General features: G+C 54.3%; 1 protein-coding gene across 1 annotated transcript in view; it reads right to left on the bottom strand.

The window, feature by feature from the left end:
- Nucleotides 1-3,166: 3,166 nt before the first annotated feature.
- Nucleotides 3,167-20,803, bottom strand: part of IGSF9B (immunoglobulin superfamily member 9B) — a 53,269-nt gene continuing 35,632 nt past the window's right edge. The window contains exons 18-21 of the mRNA XM_064524303.1: nucleotides 17,888-19,525; nucleotides 7,779-7,900; nucleotides 6,876-7,119; nucleotides 3,167-3,720 (exon numbers count right to left, since the gene is read on the bottom strand). Of these exons, the coding sequence (XP_064380373.1) occupies nucleotides 6,896-7,119; nucleotides 7,779-7,900; nucleotides 17,888-19,525 (1,984 nt within the window). The 3' untranslated portion in view covers nucleotides 3,167-3,720; nucleotides 6,876-6,895. The remainder of the gene's footprint in view (nucleotides 3,721-6,875; nucleotides 7,120-7,778; nucleotides 7,901-17,887; nucleotides 19,526-20,803) is intronic.

Below are 20,803 nucleotides of genomic sequence, written 5' to 3'. Positions count from 1 at the left end.
TTTAACAGAAAAGCAAAAAACTTGCCCGTCGCAGTTGAAAACATGAATCCACATCCCATCTCCCTTAAGGGTCGGCTTGTCCGGGGCGCACAGGCACCCGCGCAGCGAGCACGGGGACCAGCTCCCGGAGGGCACGGCATGGGGTGCCACCGGGTCCCTGCGAGCACAAGCACCTCCGTGCACGGAGCCCGCTTTGCATTTACAGGTCACATCGCCGCCTGCAACCGCAGCAGCTTTGGCGTTTCTGGTCCTTCAAAGGCGTCCTCATTCTGGCGCAAAAAGCACTCGTGCTATCAGGTGCAGGAGCTTTAACGCAGCCTCCACCGGTGTCTTTGGCGAAAGCATCCCCTCTACGCTTCAGATGCTAAAAAGCGATACTAATGAGTTTAAAAAAAGGCCCTGTGTGACGTGCCGCTCGGCGGGGAGGCTCACCATTCGCGCCTCTCCCCGTGGGAGAAACACCACGGGCACAGCCTGGCACGGCAAGTGCGACATTGCCGAATTTAAGGAACAAATTTAGCCTTATCCTCTCTCATCTTTTCTGAGTCAGGCATTTCTGGGAAGCACAGACGCAAAGCAAAATGCTTGAACATGAGTAACCGCAGAGCAACATCTACAGGGATTTTAGATAAGGGGTTTTTGCATGGTTTCGTTTTCCTTAAACTATTAAAAAACGACACCAAAGCTGAGCAAACATGACCTATCACCCTCTTGGCGGGGCCATGACAGACGAAAAAAAGAAAAAGTGGGAAAAAAATCCAGTCCTGTGTAGCAGGGGTGAGACGGCAATGAAGGTCTGTGCCTCTCCATTTCCAAAACCCTCCCTGGACTCCGGCTGCTCCCAACCCCTGCCCAGCTTTGCCCATCCCAATCCCCCCACCCCTCCACCAAGGCTCTAAACGCTCTCCCCTTAAGACAAACATCCCCTTTACATGCAAATACATTGGACTTCTTCATAAGTGCCTATCTTTGTCCTATGCTTCTCTATGTATTTATATATCTCATATATACATTGCTTTTTACTCTGGTTCCTTGAGAAGATTTCCTCCCACAAAATGCATCAACTCTGCCAGCTCCGGGCTGCAGCAATCTCGAGTGGGACATGTAGAAACCAGTGAAGTCAGACTGCAAGCGATCCACTCTCACAGAAAAACCACTCCATAGCCTCCAAAAAATACCCCAAACCAAGAACTACAGCTGAAAACACGTGCTGAAACAAACCCAAAACTCAGAAATCCAAATTCTGCGTCACTGCCCTAAGGATGAGGAGAAACCAAAACACCAGGCAGATTTTGTCCCAATAGGGACCGCAAGATATGAGCAGCAGTCGGTCTAAAATGCATCTGTCGTCTCCTGAAACCATCAGACAAGACTGTGAGACACCAAGGCATGGCCACGCTTTGGTCTCCAACCCCTTCTCTTCCTTCACTTCTCCAACCCCAAGAGTTCAGTAGGGCTTCACAGAAATCTATCTACAGATCTACACATCTTCCTTCCCTGCTGGTGACAACCACTTCTAAATCAGGTTTGCTCCCCATGGGGCCTCCGAAACACGGCTAACATGCTTAGCTCAGCCAGAAGAGCTCTCTGCTCGATACATGAGTGCAAAAACCCCTTCTCCTCCGTGAACCAGCACCCCCAGACGCTCGACACCAGATCCACTTGGGCCTCACCTTGGTAAAAAAAAAAAAAAAAAAAAAAAAAGACCCCTCTCATTTAGACCAAGCCTAACACGCTGAACGCCACACGAGGCTTGCTTGCAGCAAAGAAACTCCAAACGTCTGTGTTTTCAGGCAAACACAAAGTCTACGTCCCAGACGAGGCTCCCCAGCGAGGGAGCGCCCGGCGGCCCCAGCTCCCGGCACAGAGCACCGGCTCGCGCCGAGGGCTTTCAAGAGCGCCTGTAGCTCTGCAGCTCCTCTGCAGCACCCTGCACGTCCCCGGTCACCCCAGAGCCCTCAACACCCTTGGAGGTAGGTAGAGCAAAGTTGTTATTCCCATTTTGCAGATGGGGAAACTGAGGCAGAGAGCGTAAACAACTCGTTTGAGGCATCGGAGGAAGCAATCGGCAGAGCTAGGAAATAATGCTGATTCCTGGCTCCCGGGTCCGTACTCCAAGCAGAGCAGTGAGCTGCATTTCACACACAATAACACATTTACCAAATACACACTACCCATGCACAAGTCACCAAACAATTCCCTGCAGTTTGTACAGGTATCCAAAGAAACGCCATCCTATACAGTTATAAACACAATTATCTCCAGTCTTCCCTGAAAGCGCAGCTGGCACCAAATCGACCGACAAGGAGATAAACGCGGGCTAAACAGCCCAGTGCCCTTCATCCGCTAAAGACGGCCAGCGACCCTGGACGGAGAGCAGCAGCAGTGAACTTCATACCCGAGAAAAACCATCGCCGACTCCCACAAACCCTTCCCGCCGCCCGGGAAGCTCAAGGCAGGGCCCGTTCTGCACCGGGGGACGTCCGCACGCCGACACGCCACCGCAGCACCCGCACGAGGCTGCAAACGGCTCTCCCGCGCCGCTGCGACGCCGCCAGCCCCCGTGTGCCCCCATGCCCCAGGCACGCGACCGCCCTCCTCTGAGGGCTCCAGCTGTTAATGCTTACGTGTCACGAGCTGTTGCAGAGCTCAGCATAACAACACAGCCCTGGCCTGCCAGCACGCGAGCTGCTGCTGGGAAGAGACCCTGGAGCTCTTGGCCCCCAGGTCCTACACAACCCCACCTTTCCACGTGCCTGCTGATGCGGTTAGAGGCAGGCACAGAAACTGAGCCCTATATGCGAGCCCTAACTGCCCCCTCTCCCCCCCCCCCCCCCAGTAACTTGCATTTGCAGTAACCTAAACATTGCAAAAGCAAACCAAATGTCAGTGGCCCAGATTGCTCAACGATTCCTGCTGGAAAACCACGCCAAGCGTGGGCTTTGCCCCACCACTTTCAACTTTCCTGCGCAGCTTCACCATCCCCAACTTCAGCAATGGCTCATGGTTTCGGAGGCATTTTTCCATCGCAGCCTAGGACTTTCTGGGCGACCTCGTAAACACACCACGTTTGCGCTGTGCAAGAAGGAATCGTACGTTTACTGATACAACAACAACCGCCTACCTTGGACAAGCTTACAAAAGAAGAGAGTTTGGCCCAGGCAGATGAAGATAAAGATATATTTTTGCAGCACAAAAGAAAAAAGAAAGCAGCAGCTGTGTTTGCAAACCACCAAAACAAAACGGAGTTCAAACAGGGATGAAATGGGGCATCATCTGACACAGCTTCAATGTCCCGGGTCCGCAGGAGGAGAGAAGAAACCCCCTGAAGGGCATGGAAACCAGAGGGCTGGGAGAAGCGAGGAAGTTGCCAAAGCAAAAGGAGAGACCATCTGCCAAAGCGGGGCCCAGCAACGCGGCAAGAGTCTATCGCAAGGTGACTTGGTCTAGCGGGGAACAGACAACCTTTTCTCCCTTCGTGGCCTGCTCCCCTTTGTCCAAACCGACTGACCACGACAGCAGCCACAACCAAGAAGGTGGAGAAGAGGCTGTTGGAAGGAGTTAAGGATGGTTTAGGAAAGAGATTCTTCCATGAGGCGCCCTGGCGGGATTCCCCATTCCAGCATCATGGCAGGCACACAGCTGAAAGAGAGAGGGCTGCAGCTCCAGCCTCTAAAGGTCGAAGACCATGAAAAGCAGGGGGCCATCTGCTCAAAACACCTGCAAAAGGAAAACAAACTCTCAAAAGACTGACCAAGCAAGCCGGCCCTCTCTGCCAACCTCCTCTGCGCTGAAAATCCTCTAGAGCTTGAGACGGGACAGGGGCACGGTCCCGAGGTAGCAGCCTCAAGAGCCAGAAGAGACCGCCCTGCCCACACGAACGGCTACCGTACATAGCTCGGAAAGCACTCAAAAGGAAAAACCTCCTGTCAGGGAGGTCTAGGAAACCACAGCGAAAGAGGGACGTCTGCAAGTTAGCTCTGGTAGCGCCAGCCAGCACAACGCCTACGCATCTCCTCCCAACGGGCGCCACAGCACGCGGAAAACCCGGGCACTTCCCTCGGCCCTGCACGGCGTGGACGTCACCTGTAGATCAGAAGCAGGACACAGAGCTTACGTCCGTGCAGCGCTAGCAGCTACGACGGGCACGCGTGCTCGCGCGCACACGCTCGCGCAACGGGCATCCTCCCGGAGCAGCGGGGAGCCCTCCAGCCCAAGGCTCCGGGAACATCTGGAGACGGTACCTACAGCTAGCTCACCTCCTTCCGCGCTGCAGCGTCAGACATTTTCGGGGACAGAAATCGGTTTCTCTTACGCCTATATCAGTGAGCTGAAGTTACAGGGGCAGAGTTTTTCACTGCCGAATGTGCAAATGGTATTAAATCAATTCAGATCCAAGTGGATTCTAGGAAAAATCCCTAAAACACACTCAAATAAAAGAAATACTCAGTCATACCATTAGCAAAGGTGAATTCTCACTCTGATAGCTGATGGTATTACATCAGGTCACTCATCATATACTTAAAGAAATGCCCTGATCCAGGCTTGAAAGAGAGAGGTATTTCTAAGAGTGCCTCTCTCCTTCTGGAAACAAACTTGCTCATGTTTTGAAGATCACCTAAAGGAAGTTGTTAAAGCTCGAAAATATCGCGTTACTGAATTAGAGGATTCTCTGTCAAGTGGTTTGAACCTAAGCCAGGGCTTTGAGATTTGAAAGGATGCAGTTGTATTCTGCTTTTAATTGTTCTAGGCTTCTGAACATCCTGCTCCCCAGTGGAAGAGGAAGCACAATTTCCTTTAAAAGCAGAAATTTCTCACTAGAGTGAAAAAAATAAGTTTCTACCTCAAATCTCTCTGGGAGCATGGCTTGTTCACATTGCCAGATCCCAACCATTCATTCTGGCAAGCATCTGAGATCTTGCATGTTCCTCCAAACATCTAAGCCCTTCAAGGTTCAACCAGCAGCAAGAGCAATAACCAAGGCAAACCACAATAAAGGCGAGACTGCAAAGAATCTCTTGGCAATTCTACCTGGGAATAAACAAAGGTTTTGTATGCAAATGGAGAGCCCGGAGCGAAAAAATGCCTACAGGCTCTTCCGTTCTCCTGACACTTCTTCCACAGCCTGAATCCACTTAAAGCAAGAATATCCACATGAAGTACTTGAGATTTTATTCCCAGGTAGGCTGGAGGATTTAGCACTTTACCACAAAGGAAGAATTGTGCAAACCTGGGCGCAGTGTTTGATTTTACCACATTAAAAAAAAGAAAAGCTCTAAATAGTTTAAAGGTAGGGATCACTTTGCAGTAATAGCACTCAGCATTTATTTAGCACTTCCTGTCTGTAGACATTCAAGTGCTTTACGAAAGTGCTTATATATGACTTATCCCCATTTTACAGACGGGAGAACTGAGGCACAGAGAGGTTAAGTGACTTGCCCAAGGCCACGCAGTTAGAGAGTGGAGGCAGAGCAGAAAAACGAACCCAGGTGTCCTGACAGTTATTCCTTCAGCAGGCTATAGCTACCCTGCTAGCAAAGACCTACGTAATCCAGAAAAAGACCGATTGACAAAGGAATCTCTCCTAAGTATTTCGAAGAGGAAGTACATTCTGGTGAAGAGTTAGAACAGCATTACCAAGAGGGGAACAACACATCTCCTCAGACGGAGCTAAGGGAGGCATAAAACCCAAAGCGTGTGCCGTATCTAGCCTATAAGATTGGCCGGGAGCAGGAAAAAGAAGGGGGTACAGTGAAACCAGCAGCAACATATTTTACATTGACGCAAGACATCGGGCTTAGTTTTGAGTGGTTGCTGTAAGAAGCCGCCCATTCTTGATCCACAGAGCCGGGTACTTCCCAGTAGCTCTTTTTCAGGATCAGCAAGCTGCCAACAGAGGCTTTGGGACTTTTACGCAGTCAAACCCTGTTCGTTTGCACACCGCACACCTAGAACGGCGTCTTCCCATTCTGCAGTTAGGAGTAAAGATGACAAACGCTACTGTAGTAAGACATCGCGTTACTACACAGCACTGAGGAACACTTGTTAGCAACACGTGGAACGTCACCAGGAGTTCATCAAACTACTCTCACCAAAAGTGACAAATGATACTTCGGGGGAAAACACCCTTGGACTAAAACAGACCCAGGCCTGCATACGTGCAAAGTGTTCAGTATGCGTTAACAAGGTTCAAGTGCATATGCACCAACAAACTGATGGATTGGAAGGTTTGGGGAACTTTTTGCTTTTCCTTTCAGAGACAGATAAGGAAAGATGTCACTGATATTTTCGTTGCTGTTATCTTCACATAAAAGGAGGCTGGGAAGGGGGAGGCAAGGAGATTTTCACAATTACAGCTTTCACGGGATTATTTGGTAACGTTTTATCAAAACCAGATCCGCGGGATTATCAGTTCCCGTCTGGCTTGTTAGTTCCTTGTGAATTAATTACACCCTGTGCCATTTAATTTATTCCAGTGATTCAGGGCCAGCTGTTCAATTCCACAATTTCTATCTAAACGCACGCTGTAGGAAGCGATGTCAAAATCTCCATCTATGCCTTTTAAGTCTAGAGATAGTTTCTGAAGCCGAGGTCAAGCGCCTCGCTTCCCTCCCGGGGCTCACGCCACCGGAGCCGCGACGGAGGAAAGCGGGTGCGAGGAGCGCCGCGGCGGTGCCCACCCTCCCCGGCGCGCGAGGGGCCGAGACGTCCCTCCCCGAGGAGCCCCCCGGCTCGTCCCCACGCCGCGAAGCTGCCAGGCTGGGCGGGAGCGGCCCCGGCGAGGCCGGCCGCGGTGCCCCCCGCCAGCGGTCCCCCCTCCGGCGGCGCGCGAGCCGGCCGCGGGCTCTCGGCTCCCTCCTCCCCTCCCGGTTAACCTTCTGGGGCGGGCGCTAGGCTAAAGCAAGGTGGCGTGCCCGCCGGAGTCGTCGTGGTCCACGCTGTTGAGAATCGCTGTCTGGTCTTCAGGGAGCTGCCGGTGACAGAGGTCATCTTTGAGCGCCGAGAGGCGGGCGAAGGGGTCCTGACGAGGGTGTCTCTTCTTCTTGCGGAGGCAGACAGCTTCGTCAGGCCACAGTACCTGAGAGCTGGGAAGTTGCTGAACCTGGGAGGCAGAACCATCTGGGGAGAAGGGAGGGAGAAGGGAGATGGACGAGACCCGGCATCCTCCTGCAGCGCCGGGAGCCAACGCAGCGCTTCGCACACCGTAAAACAGAAATTAAGTCAAGCCTGGCCCTGAACCACTCACGTCCAGCTGCACGGGAGCACCCAAACCTTGCTGCTCGGCCAAGGCTCGAGCAGGGAGGAGAGTTTTGGAAGGACTAAGCAGAGCGGGTGTTTGCAAGGGAGGAAGCGGAAAGTCACCTCAAGCGTAGGGCAGAGAGGAGGAAGAACCAGGAGAGGGACCTGATAGCACACGCAGCATGTTGGGGACCAGGAAAGAAAACCAACAGTCAAAAAAATGATAAAAAAATCAGTGGAGACAGGTGGTGGACAGATGTTAAAGTGGGGAAGGGGAGGTTTCATCCAAAAGCAAAGGCAGACCACGGGCGGGAGGGAGTGCAGCCAGGTCACAGCAGCACACCCCGGCTAGGCAGGCGCTCGGCGAGGGGAGCCAGCGCCTTCGGGACACTGGTGACAAAACCAGGCGCCGGCTGCGAGCCCCGAGCCGGAGCCAGCGGGGTCCCGCCCGAGCTCTGCCCCCAGGAGAGAGGAAGGGGGAACGTCCATGCCCACACGGACGGGAAACTACTTGGGGACCTCAGGGTCCTCACACTCACTGGATTGTTTTCTGGATTTCGAGGAGCCCTTGGATGACTTTTTGGGCTTCTTTATCCGCTGGTATTTCAGAGCTTCGAGCCTCTCAGGTGCAGCAGCGTCCCGGGACGGAGATGGACGTTTTCTAGAAAGGAAAAGCAGACACGCGCCATCAGCGGCCCTCGGCCACGCTCGGGCCTGAAGACGTCTCTCGGGGCAAGGGTCGGCCAACCCCAAGCAGCTCTGCCGTGGAAAAGGAAAAGGTGAGAAAGCCTGGGCTGAGCAGCACCGTCAGCCCGACGTGCCGGAGCAGAGCGCAGCGCTGGAGGACACGAGGCCGGGGCTTCGCGGGCTGCTGCGGCCGCCCGCCCCTGCCGCGCACCCGGGCTCCTCCGTGCCGGGACCAGCGCAGCCGCCGGCCGCGGAGCGCGGCTCCCGCTCCGGCTGCTCCTGCGAACAAAATCCAACGTCTGCTGGCGGCCGCGCCGGGAGCAATCGCAAGAGCCATGCGAGAGCGCAACGGGCACCCCAGCTCATCCTCTCTGCAACCCCAACACCGAGAAATAAAAAGAACGGGGCAGATCCTATGTCCGAGAAGGCTTTTCTGGGAAGTCGTGGGAAACCCCCTTGGATGGACAGAGAAGGCAAGACAGGCAGAAGCAGCACGACGGCCCCCAGGCTGGAGCTGAGCGTGCCCCGGCTGGGACGACACTGCCCGACAAACACCACGGAGGCAGGGATCCTCCCCGTCCCCGCTCCCGCGGCGGGGAACGGGGGCACACGACAGACAGGGACACGCAGGGCACACGCCGACACAGCGGGGGCGGCCGAGCCCGAGATCCCTGCGACAAGCAGCGACAGAAATGCGATGCTACAGGAGCTTCCATTTCTTAGCAGGGGGATGCCGGGGGTGGGGTTTTCTCGCCCTGTAGGATAGGACCTACCGCGACTTGAAAATGAAAACATTGACGGGGTTTTGTTATGAGGGATAGGGAGGGCATTTGCAAAGGGATTTTTCCTGCAGGAGAGTCAGTAGTTATAAATTGTTTCTCAGACTTATTCCCCGAGTAGCTCTTCTACAAGAATCTGCTCAAGGTTAAGTGGTTTCCCCTTTGCAGAGGTGGTTTTTTTTTTCTTTTTTTTTTTTTTTTTTAACGCTGTTATCCTCCATTGTACCAGTTTTTTCTGTCCAAGGATGGGAAAGCTGTGACTGCCGTAGGGAGCAGGGTAGCAAAGGAAGGCATTTTCCTTGGGAGAGACACTGGTCCAGCTCTCACCTACATCCTATCATCCCCCCTCTTGCTGCTTTCCCATTTCCTTCCCCCTTCCCATTTTACTTTTGTGTCTCTCCAAGTTGCACAAATGCATAACCTCACAGAGGCAGAAGTCGGAGTAAAGACAGCTAAAGCCACCTATAATTATCTGCAAGCAATCTTAGTCTTCACAGAGCAACCTGCACACGAGATGACACGGGAAACATCCACCAAACACCTTTCATTGCGACAAAGCCAACACCTGAACCTGGGGCTCCAGAGAGCAAAGCCTGGAGATGTAAACCAGCATGTTTCCAACGCAGTCTGTGCTTGCCCTGTCCTACCTCTCAAAAAAGACGACACTTATCTTGTCTCACAACTCAGCCACTGGAGGTCAGCAACGAAACCTTCTCAAAATAGCTACGCAGTGGGTATAACTAACAGCAGTTCCTGAATCCTCAGGCTTTTGTGGTTCTGGTAGGGTTCATCGCATGCCAGCCCATCCCTTCCCCCTGCTCCTAGTCGGTGGGATCAAAGGCTCGTCCTCGAGCACCTCCGGCGGCAGCACGGGGCTGACCACGCTTCGAGAGCCACCGCCAGCGGAAAGCAGGGCAACGCTCTGCCCAGGTGGCAGTTTCCAAGCTACCTACCAGCAAGAAGCGTGTGAATGGCACGTCCCACTTTCAGCTCAAACGCTTACAGAATTAGAGACGGACTTAATAGGAACAGGAATCGAGCCCGTGTCTTCCGGACTGAACATTAATCAGAAACTGTCTTCTGAACAGGCTCATTTCTATCTGAACACAGGCGTTATTCTTCTGTTCACATTTCACTGCACTTCGGGTTATTCAGTAATGGTCCAAGAGCTGTTTAACAGCAAATAACCGTGATGTGCTCAAAAACGAAGGACACGATGAAAAGAATTGAATTGAAAACAGTGAGAAATCTGTGTTACAAGCCTGCAAGTGCAAAGTGAAGCATTTTTATCTTCCCTCCTTCAGAAACCATTGCAGACAAGAAAGGAAATAACAAAAGGCCATTGGAAAGACAACTGTGACAAGGAGACCGGCTATTCCACTGCCCACCGAAACAGAAACTACCAAAGGGCCAGAACTTTATGAGCTGGATCCGTGAGCAGAAGGTGTCAGTAAGAGCATTAGGGAACAGCAAACTGCCCTAAGAAACCAAAACGCTGCAAAACAGAGCACTCTTCAGCTCAGAGTTGGTCTAATCCAGGCACCAGTGCCTGCAAGAGCCATGATCTGCATGCAGCATGGGACCCTGCACACCACACGCCCTTCACAAGCCAGCCAGGACGGACAAGTCGAGGACTTGACTGACATGACGTGGACTGACAGGAGGTGGCGTTGCTGCATTCAAATTCCTGCTTTGTCACCTTCTCCATAAATCAGCTACGATCTGTTCGACAATAAAAACCCCCCTGCATTGTTCCCTGGCAGGAGCAGCCCAGGCCAGGGGAGCACGGGCAGCCTGACCTCGGAGCCTCCGCGCGTGCAGGCACGGAGGACCAGCCCAGCTCTACCTTCGGTCAGTTTGGAGACTCGTTTCACTTTGCCTTGGTCGCAGGTGCAGCCTCTGCACCACCAAACATATGCAGAAGGTCCCAGGCTTTCCTCTGCGAGTCTCTCTGCGTGCCATTAAACATCATCGCTGAGAGCACAGCTTGAGAGCAACGCTTTCAATCCGAGATCCCAAGTGGCTGCTAGAGGAGCAGATACTTAAGCTAGAGTGGTACAAGTGAAGGGCTCCCGAGGGTTTTCCCCCTTAGGGAGCAGAGGGGGTTGTTTTTGAAGATGTGTGTGATTACTAAGCTTCTCAGTTCTGCTGTCAGCACTGGAGTGCAAGAAAAGTGCAGCATAATTTGATTAAGCAGCTGGGGCACAGCAGATGCAATGGAAGCACGAAGAGTGGGGTATAAAAAGCCTCTTTCATGTTTCCCATCGAAACAGAGACATCAAGGCGCGGATGTTCCAGGAGATCCTCTGCTCCAGCTCCCAGCCGTGCAGTGCGTCAGCAGAAGATGAAGCACCTCATTAGATAAGCTGATAGTCCTGCTGGTTGGATCCTGGGGAGAATTTTTCCTTGTAGGAAAGACTAGATTTATAAGCCAGCAGTTACTGTGCTTGAACGTCTCTTTCCCAAGCCCCGATATGCCAGGCACAAACAGCCTCTAGCGAGATCAGTGGCCTCAGAGACTCCAGGCGATAGCTCCGTTGTGGTCCGTCTGCACCGTGGACTGGCACCGACACCGACAGCCGCCTCCCTGCACCCCAGCACACAACAGCTCACAGAGCCGCCCCGCAGCGGCAAGTTCAATTCTGTGCTTGTAGCGGTTTTGTCCATTTTATATCCAGCGAACATGCATTTGCAGTCCCAGTCCATTGCCTGTGGAGCTTGGGTTTGCCAAGCCCCGGACCCCAAGGAGCTCAGCAAGCGCGCTGCAGTCCTGCCCCATCAGCGTCTGTTCGCCATCGCCCGTGCCCCGCGGCCCCAGGCAACTCTGCTCATACTATTAAATCCCGACTTGTAAAAAGCTCTTGCTATTTCCATTCTTTTTTCTTCTAAGAAGATGCTACTAACTGTGGCATGTTGACAAAATTAGACAGATTTACGCAAGGGATTATGAGGAAATTGCCTGAAGCTCATTTCTACTAGTTCTCTGTAATTGGACTTGTATTTATACATACAAATATAAACACTGAGCGCACTGAACCCATGTGTCACTATAAATACTGTCTGACCCCTGGCAAGGAAGAGATACAGCGGAGGATGAAATGATGCTACTCACCAGCCAAGTTTTATCTGCTCTACCCACCCTTTATTTCTTTAAAGGACTCCAATTCTTTCAAATTAATTTTCATTTTAAGCCCAGCCAAAAGCCTCTTCCAGCCCCCAGAGTTAGCATTTTGGGCAGCTGCCCATGCTTGAGAAATATCTTCAACACCAAGAGAGGAGAGGTTCAGGGATGTGGATGAACTTGTTCTAGAGCCTTCAGCACAGCGCCAAGCAAAGGAGCTTGAAGAAAAGTGCAGTTAACTTTCTGACATGAGCCTTTTGCAAGCCTCTACAAAACATCCAGTAATTCAGTTTTCCTTGAGTCTTCAGAGAACAACCTTTCTCAACGAGCAAGGGTCTGAACTACATGGATAGAAGGTTACTGAAGACACCGCAACAGCACTGGGGGACTTCACAGAGCAGCAGGGCCCGAGATGGGAAGGGAGGGACCTAGGGGAGAAGAACAAGCTATGCCAGCTGCGTGCCTTGCAGCTCCTCTCCTCGGCTGAGCTGCAACAAGCGTCTCCCATATTTGCAATGGGGAAGGGCTACAGGACAGGCTCCACCAGCCAAACCCACCAGATGCATCTCAGCTACTTGTCTTCAAATTTCTTTCCAGGCACGAAGTGAAGGACAAAAGGGAGAAGGCCCATGGCAGCATCACTACCCCTCTTCCCCCCAAAGGGGGAACCCACTAAAAGAACGGGCCACAAGATTCAAGGGCACAATATAGACATTTCACCTCGTGGAGGGAGGTCTCCTCAACACGTTCCCTGTCTCCTCCTCTCCTTGAGTCAAGGCAGCAAAATCCAGGAATTGCTTACAGATCTAAGCATCTGCTTGGACATCTCCAGAGCCCCCAGAGTCCCAGCCAGGCTCCTTCGACCCTTCATCCTCCTCAGACGAACAGGTCAGTTTGCCTACACGAGGCTCTTTCTCAATCTCAAATGCTGCGGCCACTACAGAGACGCCGACGCTGCCACGAGGCATTTCCCGAGAGCAGGAATCCCCCTCGGCCCTGGGGCAGAGCTGGCCGCTGCCTCCGTCCCAGCGGGCGCTGCCGGCACGCGACCGGGAATCGCTCGAGATCCTTCGGCGCCAAAGGTGCTAGAGGAACACAGCGGTCACCGCCCCGTCCCCAGAGCACGGCGCTGCCGCCGGGGCACCGTGGCCACAATGAGAGGCAGGGGCTGGTAACAGCGGGGAGCACAACCCTTCTGCAGGTCTGCAGACAACACAACTCATCTGCACAACGGACTTCACCATGCTGACGGGAGAGGGACAGGGCGGAGAGAGGGCGAGGGAAGGAGGGCTGGAGTGGAGGGGGGGAATACAGTCACGGGGAAGGGCAGGGGGGGAGAGAGGAAGATAAATGAAAAAGAGGAGTGAGAAAATATATAAGTAAACCAAAAAGACTGGAAAGAAACAAAAAATAATAATTCAAGAAAAAGAAAAAACGCACTCAGACAAGAGGACTCACAACTTCTCCAAGCGGGAGGAGGCATGAAACACATGCAGAGGATCAGCACATGGACAGTCTTTAAAGGGGAACCTGTTTGCTTTCAAGCTGGGAGCGAGGGGTGCTCCTCCTCCTCCCGCCCGCGTGGAGCGGACGGCCCTTTGTCACTCGCACTACGCCGTGCCCAAGCCTGCGCGCTCCGGGCATCGGCAGCGCTGCCCCGGCAAGCGGGAGCCGGGGCGGCCAGCTCAGGGCAGCCTGCAATGCCGAGGGGCGCAGGCGCTTGTTGCCTTGTCTGTGGTTTTTGGGTTTCCCCCTTGCAAGGAGACGACAACGCCTTCTTCCCTGTCTGGAGATGCCTAACGGCCCACTGCACCCCATCGGAAAGAAAGGGAAACCTGCTAGCACTAATTTGGTAATGGCATAATTTATCCCCGCTTTTCAAAAACGCCACCCGCCCTCCACCCAGCGCAAGCCGCCGCGCGACAGCCTGCCCGCTCCTGGCACCTGGACGTGCCAACGATCACAGCGTGGAGAGAGCCCCCCGCGCGGGTTACACCTCTGCACTCCCTCCTGCTGCTGCTCCCGGCGGCTCTGCTGCAGCTGCCACAAAGCTCAGAAACTGCCTTTCCCTCTCCTCCTCTCAGCTTTTATTACTGCAGTATAGAAATCTGGCTGGTCTGCTATAAAATCCCCGTGCTCTGCATCCACTGACAATTTTATGACCCCCAAATCATAAAGAAATTACTTGGCTGGGCTCTTTATGGGATGCCTCACTTATTAGAGCAAGATTTATTCTCTTCATGGCTTCCCTTTTTGGGATAATGACTCTGGAGATGCTGCCTGCAACTCCAACCCCACGCAGTGTCACAGGATTCCCCGGCAGCGTCTCGGAGCAGGATGCACTGCTGCTCCTCAGCAAACGTCCTGCTGGGCAATACCATCCTGCCCCTTCCTCTCCTGCTCCTAATGCCATCGGCCCATGGCTCCCATCACCAGAGACGGGAGCAAGCCAGTACCTGTGCAAGGACATTTCCAAGGTCTGCTCAGAGGCAACGCCAAACTCCGATGCGAGCTCATACTGACGTATACTGTGCTAAAGCAATACTTCCCTCAGCTCTGGAGCCCTTCCAGAGCAGGAAAGCACCGTGGGAAAAGGAGAAAGACGACAATCAAGGCCTTGCTGAGGGTTTCCCCCCTTCATGGGAAGTCTGACACAGCCCAGCTGGTTTCCACAGGGCTTGGCACTAGCTTTGGTCCTTGTGGGACCTCCTGCCCTGGGCCTGGCATAGGAAAACAGAGGAAGAAGGCAGCCAAGCGCTCAAGAGCTCAAACTGACCAGGTATTGCCAGCAGTTTCTCCCAAGAGGATGGCAGGAAGGACAGCGCCCCAGGACACAGTCCCCCCACAGACCATATGTCCCAAAGCTGCTCTCCTTGCTGTGCCCCCCGTCGTTCTCACCTGATCCAACCCTCAACCTCGCACTGACCCGCTGCCTTCCTCCCCTCATCCACTTCGGCTCTCCCCACTCTAGGACAATCTTCCATATGAGCTGGAGAAATTTTACTCCCTTGGAAATATCTACTTGACTTCACTGGGCAACTCATCTCCCTCTCGCGGGGCGCTCTTCCAGTTCAACAAGGCTCCTAGGCTGTTAGGGCAGTACCAGCTGGGACCTTGAGTCTTCCCAGCTACAGCAGCGAGTGCAAGTTTTTAGAAGACCAGTCCCAACGAGCCCTGGGTACTGCCAGGCCCCAGAAACAGTCACATCCACAACACCACATCTCTTTTCACAGCCAGTCTGCCTGACAGCCACATGGGTCAGAGTTCCTGCTCTCTGGGGCTGGGAATGACTAATAGCTTGCCTGGCTTTAGCAATCATACTGAGAGGGGAAAGAGGAAGTTCCTTGCTTATAAGGCCTAAAAACAAAGTCCTAGTTACTCCATTCCAGTTCCAGGGATGCCTGCGGCCACTTAGGAAACTGTCCTCACCAAGAGAGCCCACGAGAGATGTTTCCTTGGGAGAGTTTTTCCAAGATGTCTGTTTAATTGCAGTTGGGTCAGAAGAGGTCTTACAGGATTTCTCTGAGGACTATCTCCCAGAGGGAGGGCTTTTACTGCAGCTACACTCGCCACAGTTTACAGCAAAGATAAAACACCTCACCAGTGGTCTCAAACTGTAGTTACACTACTGCAAACCACAGAAATCCTTCCTGAAAAAAAGACTTCTCCCATTTTTTATAATCTAAAAATATTGGGAAGAAGAAAATAGATCCAACTACTGAGGGAAATAGAAGTCTCCACTTCATGGAATAGAGTTGGAGACTATTTTGGATCCCTAGTCCAAAAGCACCATTTGTAGCTGACTTCAACCAGAGGATGACTATGTGACCTTGCTCAATGTGCACAGCTATGAACTCCTCCTTGTTTGCATCAGCTGGGAGACCCCAAACTATTTCTCTCAACAGAAACAATTCCTCAATACATTTCCCCTTGAGCTTCACGACCTTGGCCAGGACTGAAGGTGCAAGGTACCGTGATCCTCCAGGGAAGGAAGGAAGTGCAGCCACAGCGAGACGAGAGCTACCTGCCTGAGCTCGTGTGCACGGCAGACCCGTGGCGGAGACGAGCGACGTGCCCGAAGCCAAACCTCGTCATGCCGGCACACTGCACGCGGGAGCGACAGGACACAAGCGGCCAGAGCTCCCGTGCCCGTCTCATCCCCGAAGACACGGTGCTAGCACCAGTCTCTCCAGCCACGCTGCCTCCCCAAAGGCACACGGATAGCGATGTGCTGCTAAGCGGGAAACCCAAAAGCCACAGAGACTGTGTGTACAAAGGTGTACCCTAGCGTTTTACAATTCCTTATTCCCCTTTAAAGGAAGAGATGGTATTGGAAAAGCCCCTTCCATGTCCCCTCTCATGCCCCGCTCCCGGCCACCCTCCGCAGCGCCCACACCATCCTTTCGGACATGGATCACCCTTACCTATTGAGCTGAGGAGAAGCTTGTCTCGACAACACTGCCCAGATAGCTGAGATTAATCAAAAACAAAGCAGTTATCAACACCCGCAAGGAGCCGGGCTCCGCAACACATCAGCACGTCAAAAACTCCAAAGGAAAAGGAGGGAAAGAAACCAAAACGCAAACAAAACAAGTCTGGAGAAGAAAGGGGGAAAGAAACAGAAAAGAAAGGAAAAGAAATAATAGTAATCAACAAAGCAAATGAGTACACTGCATAAAAGCACAGACAACAGTGCTCTAACACAGACTGGTCCTGCGACTGTCCTGCACCTGGAACTCATCGGGGTGCCCTGGCTCGGAGACCCGCTGGAGACGTGAATCCACATCCATGTGCACGTTTGGAGAGAGAGGTGGCTGTGCTGTCAAAAGCCACACGCAATTCGTTTCAGGTCGTTCAGGTCCTCTCCCTCCCCCATCCTCGGCCGTGAGCCCTCCTGGGCCCCAGGCACCCGGCTCCGGCAGTGCCAAAGGGCTCCAGGGATTTCTAAGGCCTTAACGCTTCCAGGTACCAGAGAGCGGGAGTGAAATGCGGAGGGCGCTGCGGGGTGAAACGCCTGCCTCCCGCCCCCACCGCGCCTCTTCTCCGTCGGCCTCCGACCGCGCCGGCCCCGCGGGGCTCGGTCCCGGCCCCGCGCTGAGCGGCAGGTGAACGCCTCAACTCCTCTCCTCCACGAGCTGCGGGGTTAAACCCCGCTACACAACAAGCCAAAATGAAGCGAGACGAAAGGATGGAACGGAAGCACGGCTACAGGATCTAAGGTGCTGCGAAAGAGACGGAAGGAAAGAAGGAATACAGAGAGAGAGAGAGAGAGAGAGACGCTTTGCCTGGAGCAACCCTGGTACCTGGAAAACCAGCCGCTACAGTCTAGCGCAGCCACATCCCTCTTTAGGGCAGGATCTGAGCGTGCCGGCAGCCTCCTGATCTCCGCTGGGGTTTTTTTCCTCTCTTTACGTGCTGCTGGTGTGGCTAAGTCCTTGATCTCTCTCCCTGCCCGCGTCCTGGGGCTGCAGCATCCCTTTTGCAGATGGGGCGGCAAGGTGACTTTTATAGCTGTTTCTGTCATGCATTAAAGCTCTCTAGACTCCGCGGGAAGAAGGAACAGAGGAAGACAAGGAGGCACAACGGCCCTAACGTTCGAAGAAAGCCAAGAGCCAGCAACTAGAAGAGGAAACAACCGCCAGTAACACCAGGACACTTACCTACGCAAGCACAGGGGCCAGGCCCAGCACCTAGGTCTCGGCCAGCCTAGTAGACGGCCCGTATCCCGAGTCACAGAGGTTCCCAGCGACCGGTCGGGGAAGAGGAACGGTCCGAGCAACGCGTCGTGAACGCGAGGAAGATCGTCTGCCTACGCAACCTGCTCGGGCAGCGACGCCCCCAGCGAGGGCCATGCAACCTGTACCCGCGGCACGAGCCTCTTCCGAGCCGCGTCCTAGCAAAGCCCGCGGGACGCCATCTCCAAAAGGGATGCTGCAGCGTATCCAGACAAACCCTATGAGTTTGGTTGATGATGGTGGGGGAGGGAGTTGGAGGGAGCAGGTGAGGCAGGGTGGGGGAAGCCAGGAGGGGGCCGGGGGGACTACGGGTTGCCCACACTTACCCCGAAGTGGCTACCGTTGTCGGTGTAGGCTCCGGTCTGAGAATCTCCTCGCTAGCCCTCCTCGGAGAGGGAATTTCTCCAAAAACATCCATGGTGTCCACGGGCATGGAGGAGCCCTGGGAGCCAGAATAGCCAGTGGCCAGAGAGGTGAAGGCCGTGGTGGGTCGGTAGCTGGGGCTCTCTCCCCGGCTGCTCGGAGCGGGGGATCCTGTCGACGGCGTGGACTTGCGGGAGAAGCTGACCGCCGCGGGGGGCTGCAGAGTGATCTCCGACATCTCGGCCTGCTGGATGAGGCCCGGCCGCGGCCGGGCACGGGCGGTCAGCTCCGGAGAGCTGTTGCGGGAGCTGAGGGGGCTTTGGGTCAGAGGAGAAAGCCTCGAAGGTTGTAGCACCACCTGATGTAAACTGGGCTCAGCCCTCCTGACTTGCCGAGGGCTGGGCCGAGGTCTGGGTTGGGGCTCATACCACCTGGTGTCCAGGCTGAATGTGCTTGTGCCGCTGTGGCCGACTGACTCGGACGGTTCGTGGTAAGGCAACACGGGTATGCCCATACCTTGACTGGTATGTCTTAGCTGCCCTTGACTCCCCATAGGTTGCATAGGTTTGTCCTGCCATTTCGTGGTGGTGGGCACAGAGGGTTGGCTCCTGCCAGGTGACTTGCCAGTCCAACTCTTTGGTGCCTCCAGGGGCAGGATGCCCGGGTAGGACGCGGGGACCTGGAGGGAGGACGGGGGCGGCCCCCGAGGAAGACAGGCCGTGGGCTGGGCGCTCTCGGCCACGTCGCACTGCTGGAGCTGCTGGGGGAACACCACGGGGGACGCCTCCAGGCCGCCGAAGGGGAACTCGGCCCTGCCCCAGGGCTCGGGGGACCGGCCCCCCGTGGGGGTCTGGGCGAGGGGCAGCGTGCTGTTGGAAGCGTTCTCCCCGTTCTCCTCGGGGATGGTGGGGTGTCCGAAGGGCCCCTCGGGGGGCAGAGGCGGGGAGGACATGACAGAGCTCAGCGGGCTGACTTCCGGCATGTAGAAGGGCGGCGGGTCCACCTCCCCGGGGCTGCTGCTGCTGAGGTAACCGTAAAACTGGCCTTGGTGGAAAGCCCGGGGGGCGGGCGGGCGGGCCTGGCCGGTGGCCTGCAGGTGGCTCTCGAGGGCGCCGGTGCCCTCCAAGGCCCGGTGGAACCGGGGACTGTATGCTGGTGGCTGAAGGTAGGACTCCTGGCTGGAAGAGAGAGGGGTGAGCTGGGATTTGAGGGCCGTGACGGAGGCGGGGACGATGGGGTCGTCGTTCTCCTCGTCCGACTGCCGGAATTCGGGGTACATGTCCGTCTCCTCCACGAACGGGAAGCCCTCGATCCGGCGCGTCTTCAGAGAGGGCTCCATCTCCGCCGGGTCCATCACGAAGCGGCCGTCCGGCCCGCGGCTGATGAGTTCGATGGGGGTCGTGGCCTCGGCTTCGGCCTCGGCCTTGGAGACGCTGTACTTCTTGCTGCTAATGGCCCTCTTGGTCTTCTTGTAAAGGGACAGTTCCTTCTCCTTGGTGGGGCTCAGCATCCGCTTGGCCTGCGGGCCTTGGTCGTCGGAGGACTCCGAGGGGGGACGGAGCGTGCGGATGCTCTCGGGACTCACCTTGCCGGAAGACAACCTGGACCACAGAGAAAAACCAAGAAAGGGGACGGTCACAGGGAGGGGACAAAAGTTATTCTTGCCCAGAAGAACTGCTGGATCAAGGTCCAGCCGAATCCAGAAAACAACACGTTATCAGCTCTCAAAAGAGGAGCTGCTGGAAGAAATTCGCGTGCGGACTATTGAGATGACTATTGAGATGACCTTGCCTGGCTCTAACACAGCCCAGCAGACTGGGAAAAGCAAGTGGGAGAGGAGTCAGAAGCACTGCACATCTCCTCCAACTTCTCCAGGCCTCAGCAGAGCAGAGCTCAGCACATCTCCACATCCCTCTAAGGCAGGCGGTTCACTCCAGCACCTTGCAATGAGCTCCACGGCCCCAGCAGGACAAAAGGAAGATCCTGAGCTCACTTCCAATTCGTTCAAGCTTTCTACGTTCACCTGAGGTATCCAGGCCTCGGAAAGTCCCCAAGAGCAGGGACACTCTGATTTCTAGGGCTTCAGAGGAACATCAGGAAAGCATTCCCTCCTGCAGAATTCTGCATCTCCCTTAGAGACACTGACAGATAATTTGAAATGAACATTTTCCCCATCCTGAACACTCAAATGTAAGGCTGAGAGACTGAAAAGGGAGAAAAGAGGCAGGGGGAGACAGCACCAAAATAGTCCACTCATCCCTATTTAGAAAGCCTCAGACAAACAGAATTGAAGGGCAAAACGTAGCAGATCCAACAGAGATGATGCGGGCACGGTCATTTCAGTGCAGTGGAAGAACTGGAAAAAAGCAGGATTAAAAGCCACCGGCACCAGGACATTTTACAAAGGTCCAGGAGACAAAGCTTGAGGTGTTCAGATCTCTCATTCTTGTACTCAGATCGGGAAGATGCTCCCGCTGCTTAGAGGCTCTTTCTGGTCAACACACTTAGGCAGCTTTGATGGGATCTACAAGAAGTTGTGGCTAGTACAGAACCATAACCCACAACCTTTAGGTACATGTGGGAAGAGGCTTGAGTGGGAGACTCCTCATCCGAAAAGAAAAAAATGCATTTAAGATGAACTCAGCTTCCCAGGAGAAAACAGAGCAAAAAGAGAATGATTCAGAACTACAGTGAACTCGCACGAAGGGCTGCATGCAGCAGGCTAACCCTTCTCCTAAGTAACTTGGCTACTCCTAAGGAGTAGCTTGTTGTGTAATTTAGTTCGACCTCTCATCAAGTCCAGCTCTGGACAACGTGTACAATTCCACAGGGTTGACTCTTAGTTCAGACTTTGCTGTGTTTGTCCCTGCTGCCTTCTG

This window comes from Dromaius novaehollandiae, chromosome 21, assembly GCF_036370855.1.
Source record: "Dromaius novaehollandiae isolate bDroNov1 chromosome 21, bDroNov1.hap1, whole genome shotgun sequence".
NCBI classification, from domain to species: domain Eukaryota; kingdom Metazoa; phylum Chordata; class Aves; order Casuariiformes; family Dromaiidae; genus Dromaius; species Dromaius novaehollandiae.
The sequence above is the reverse complement of the archived record's forward strand: the minus strand, read 5'-3'. Positions and strand labels throughout refer to the sequence as shown.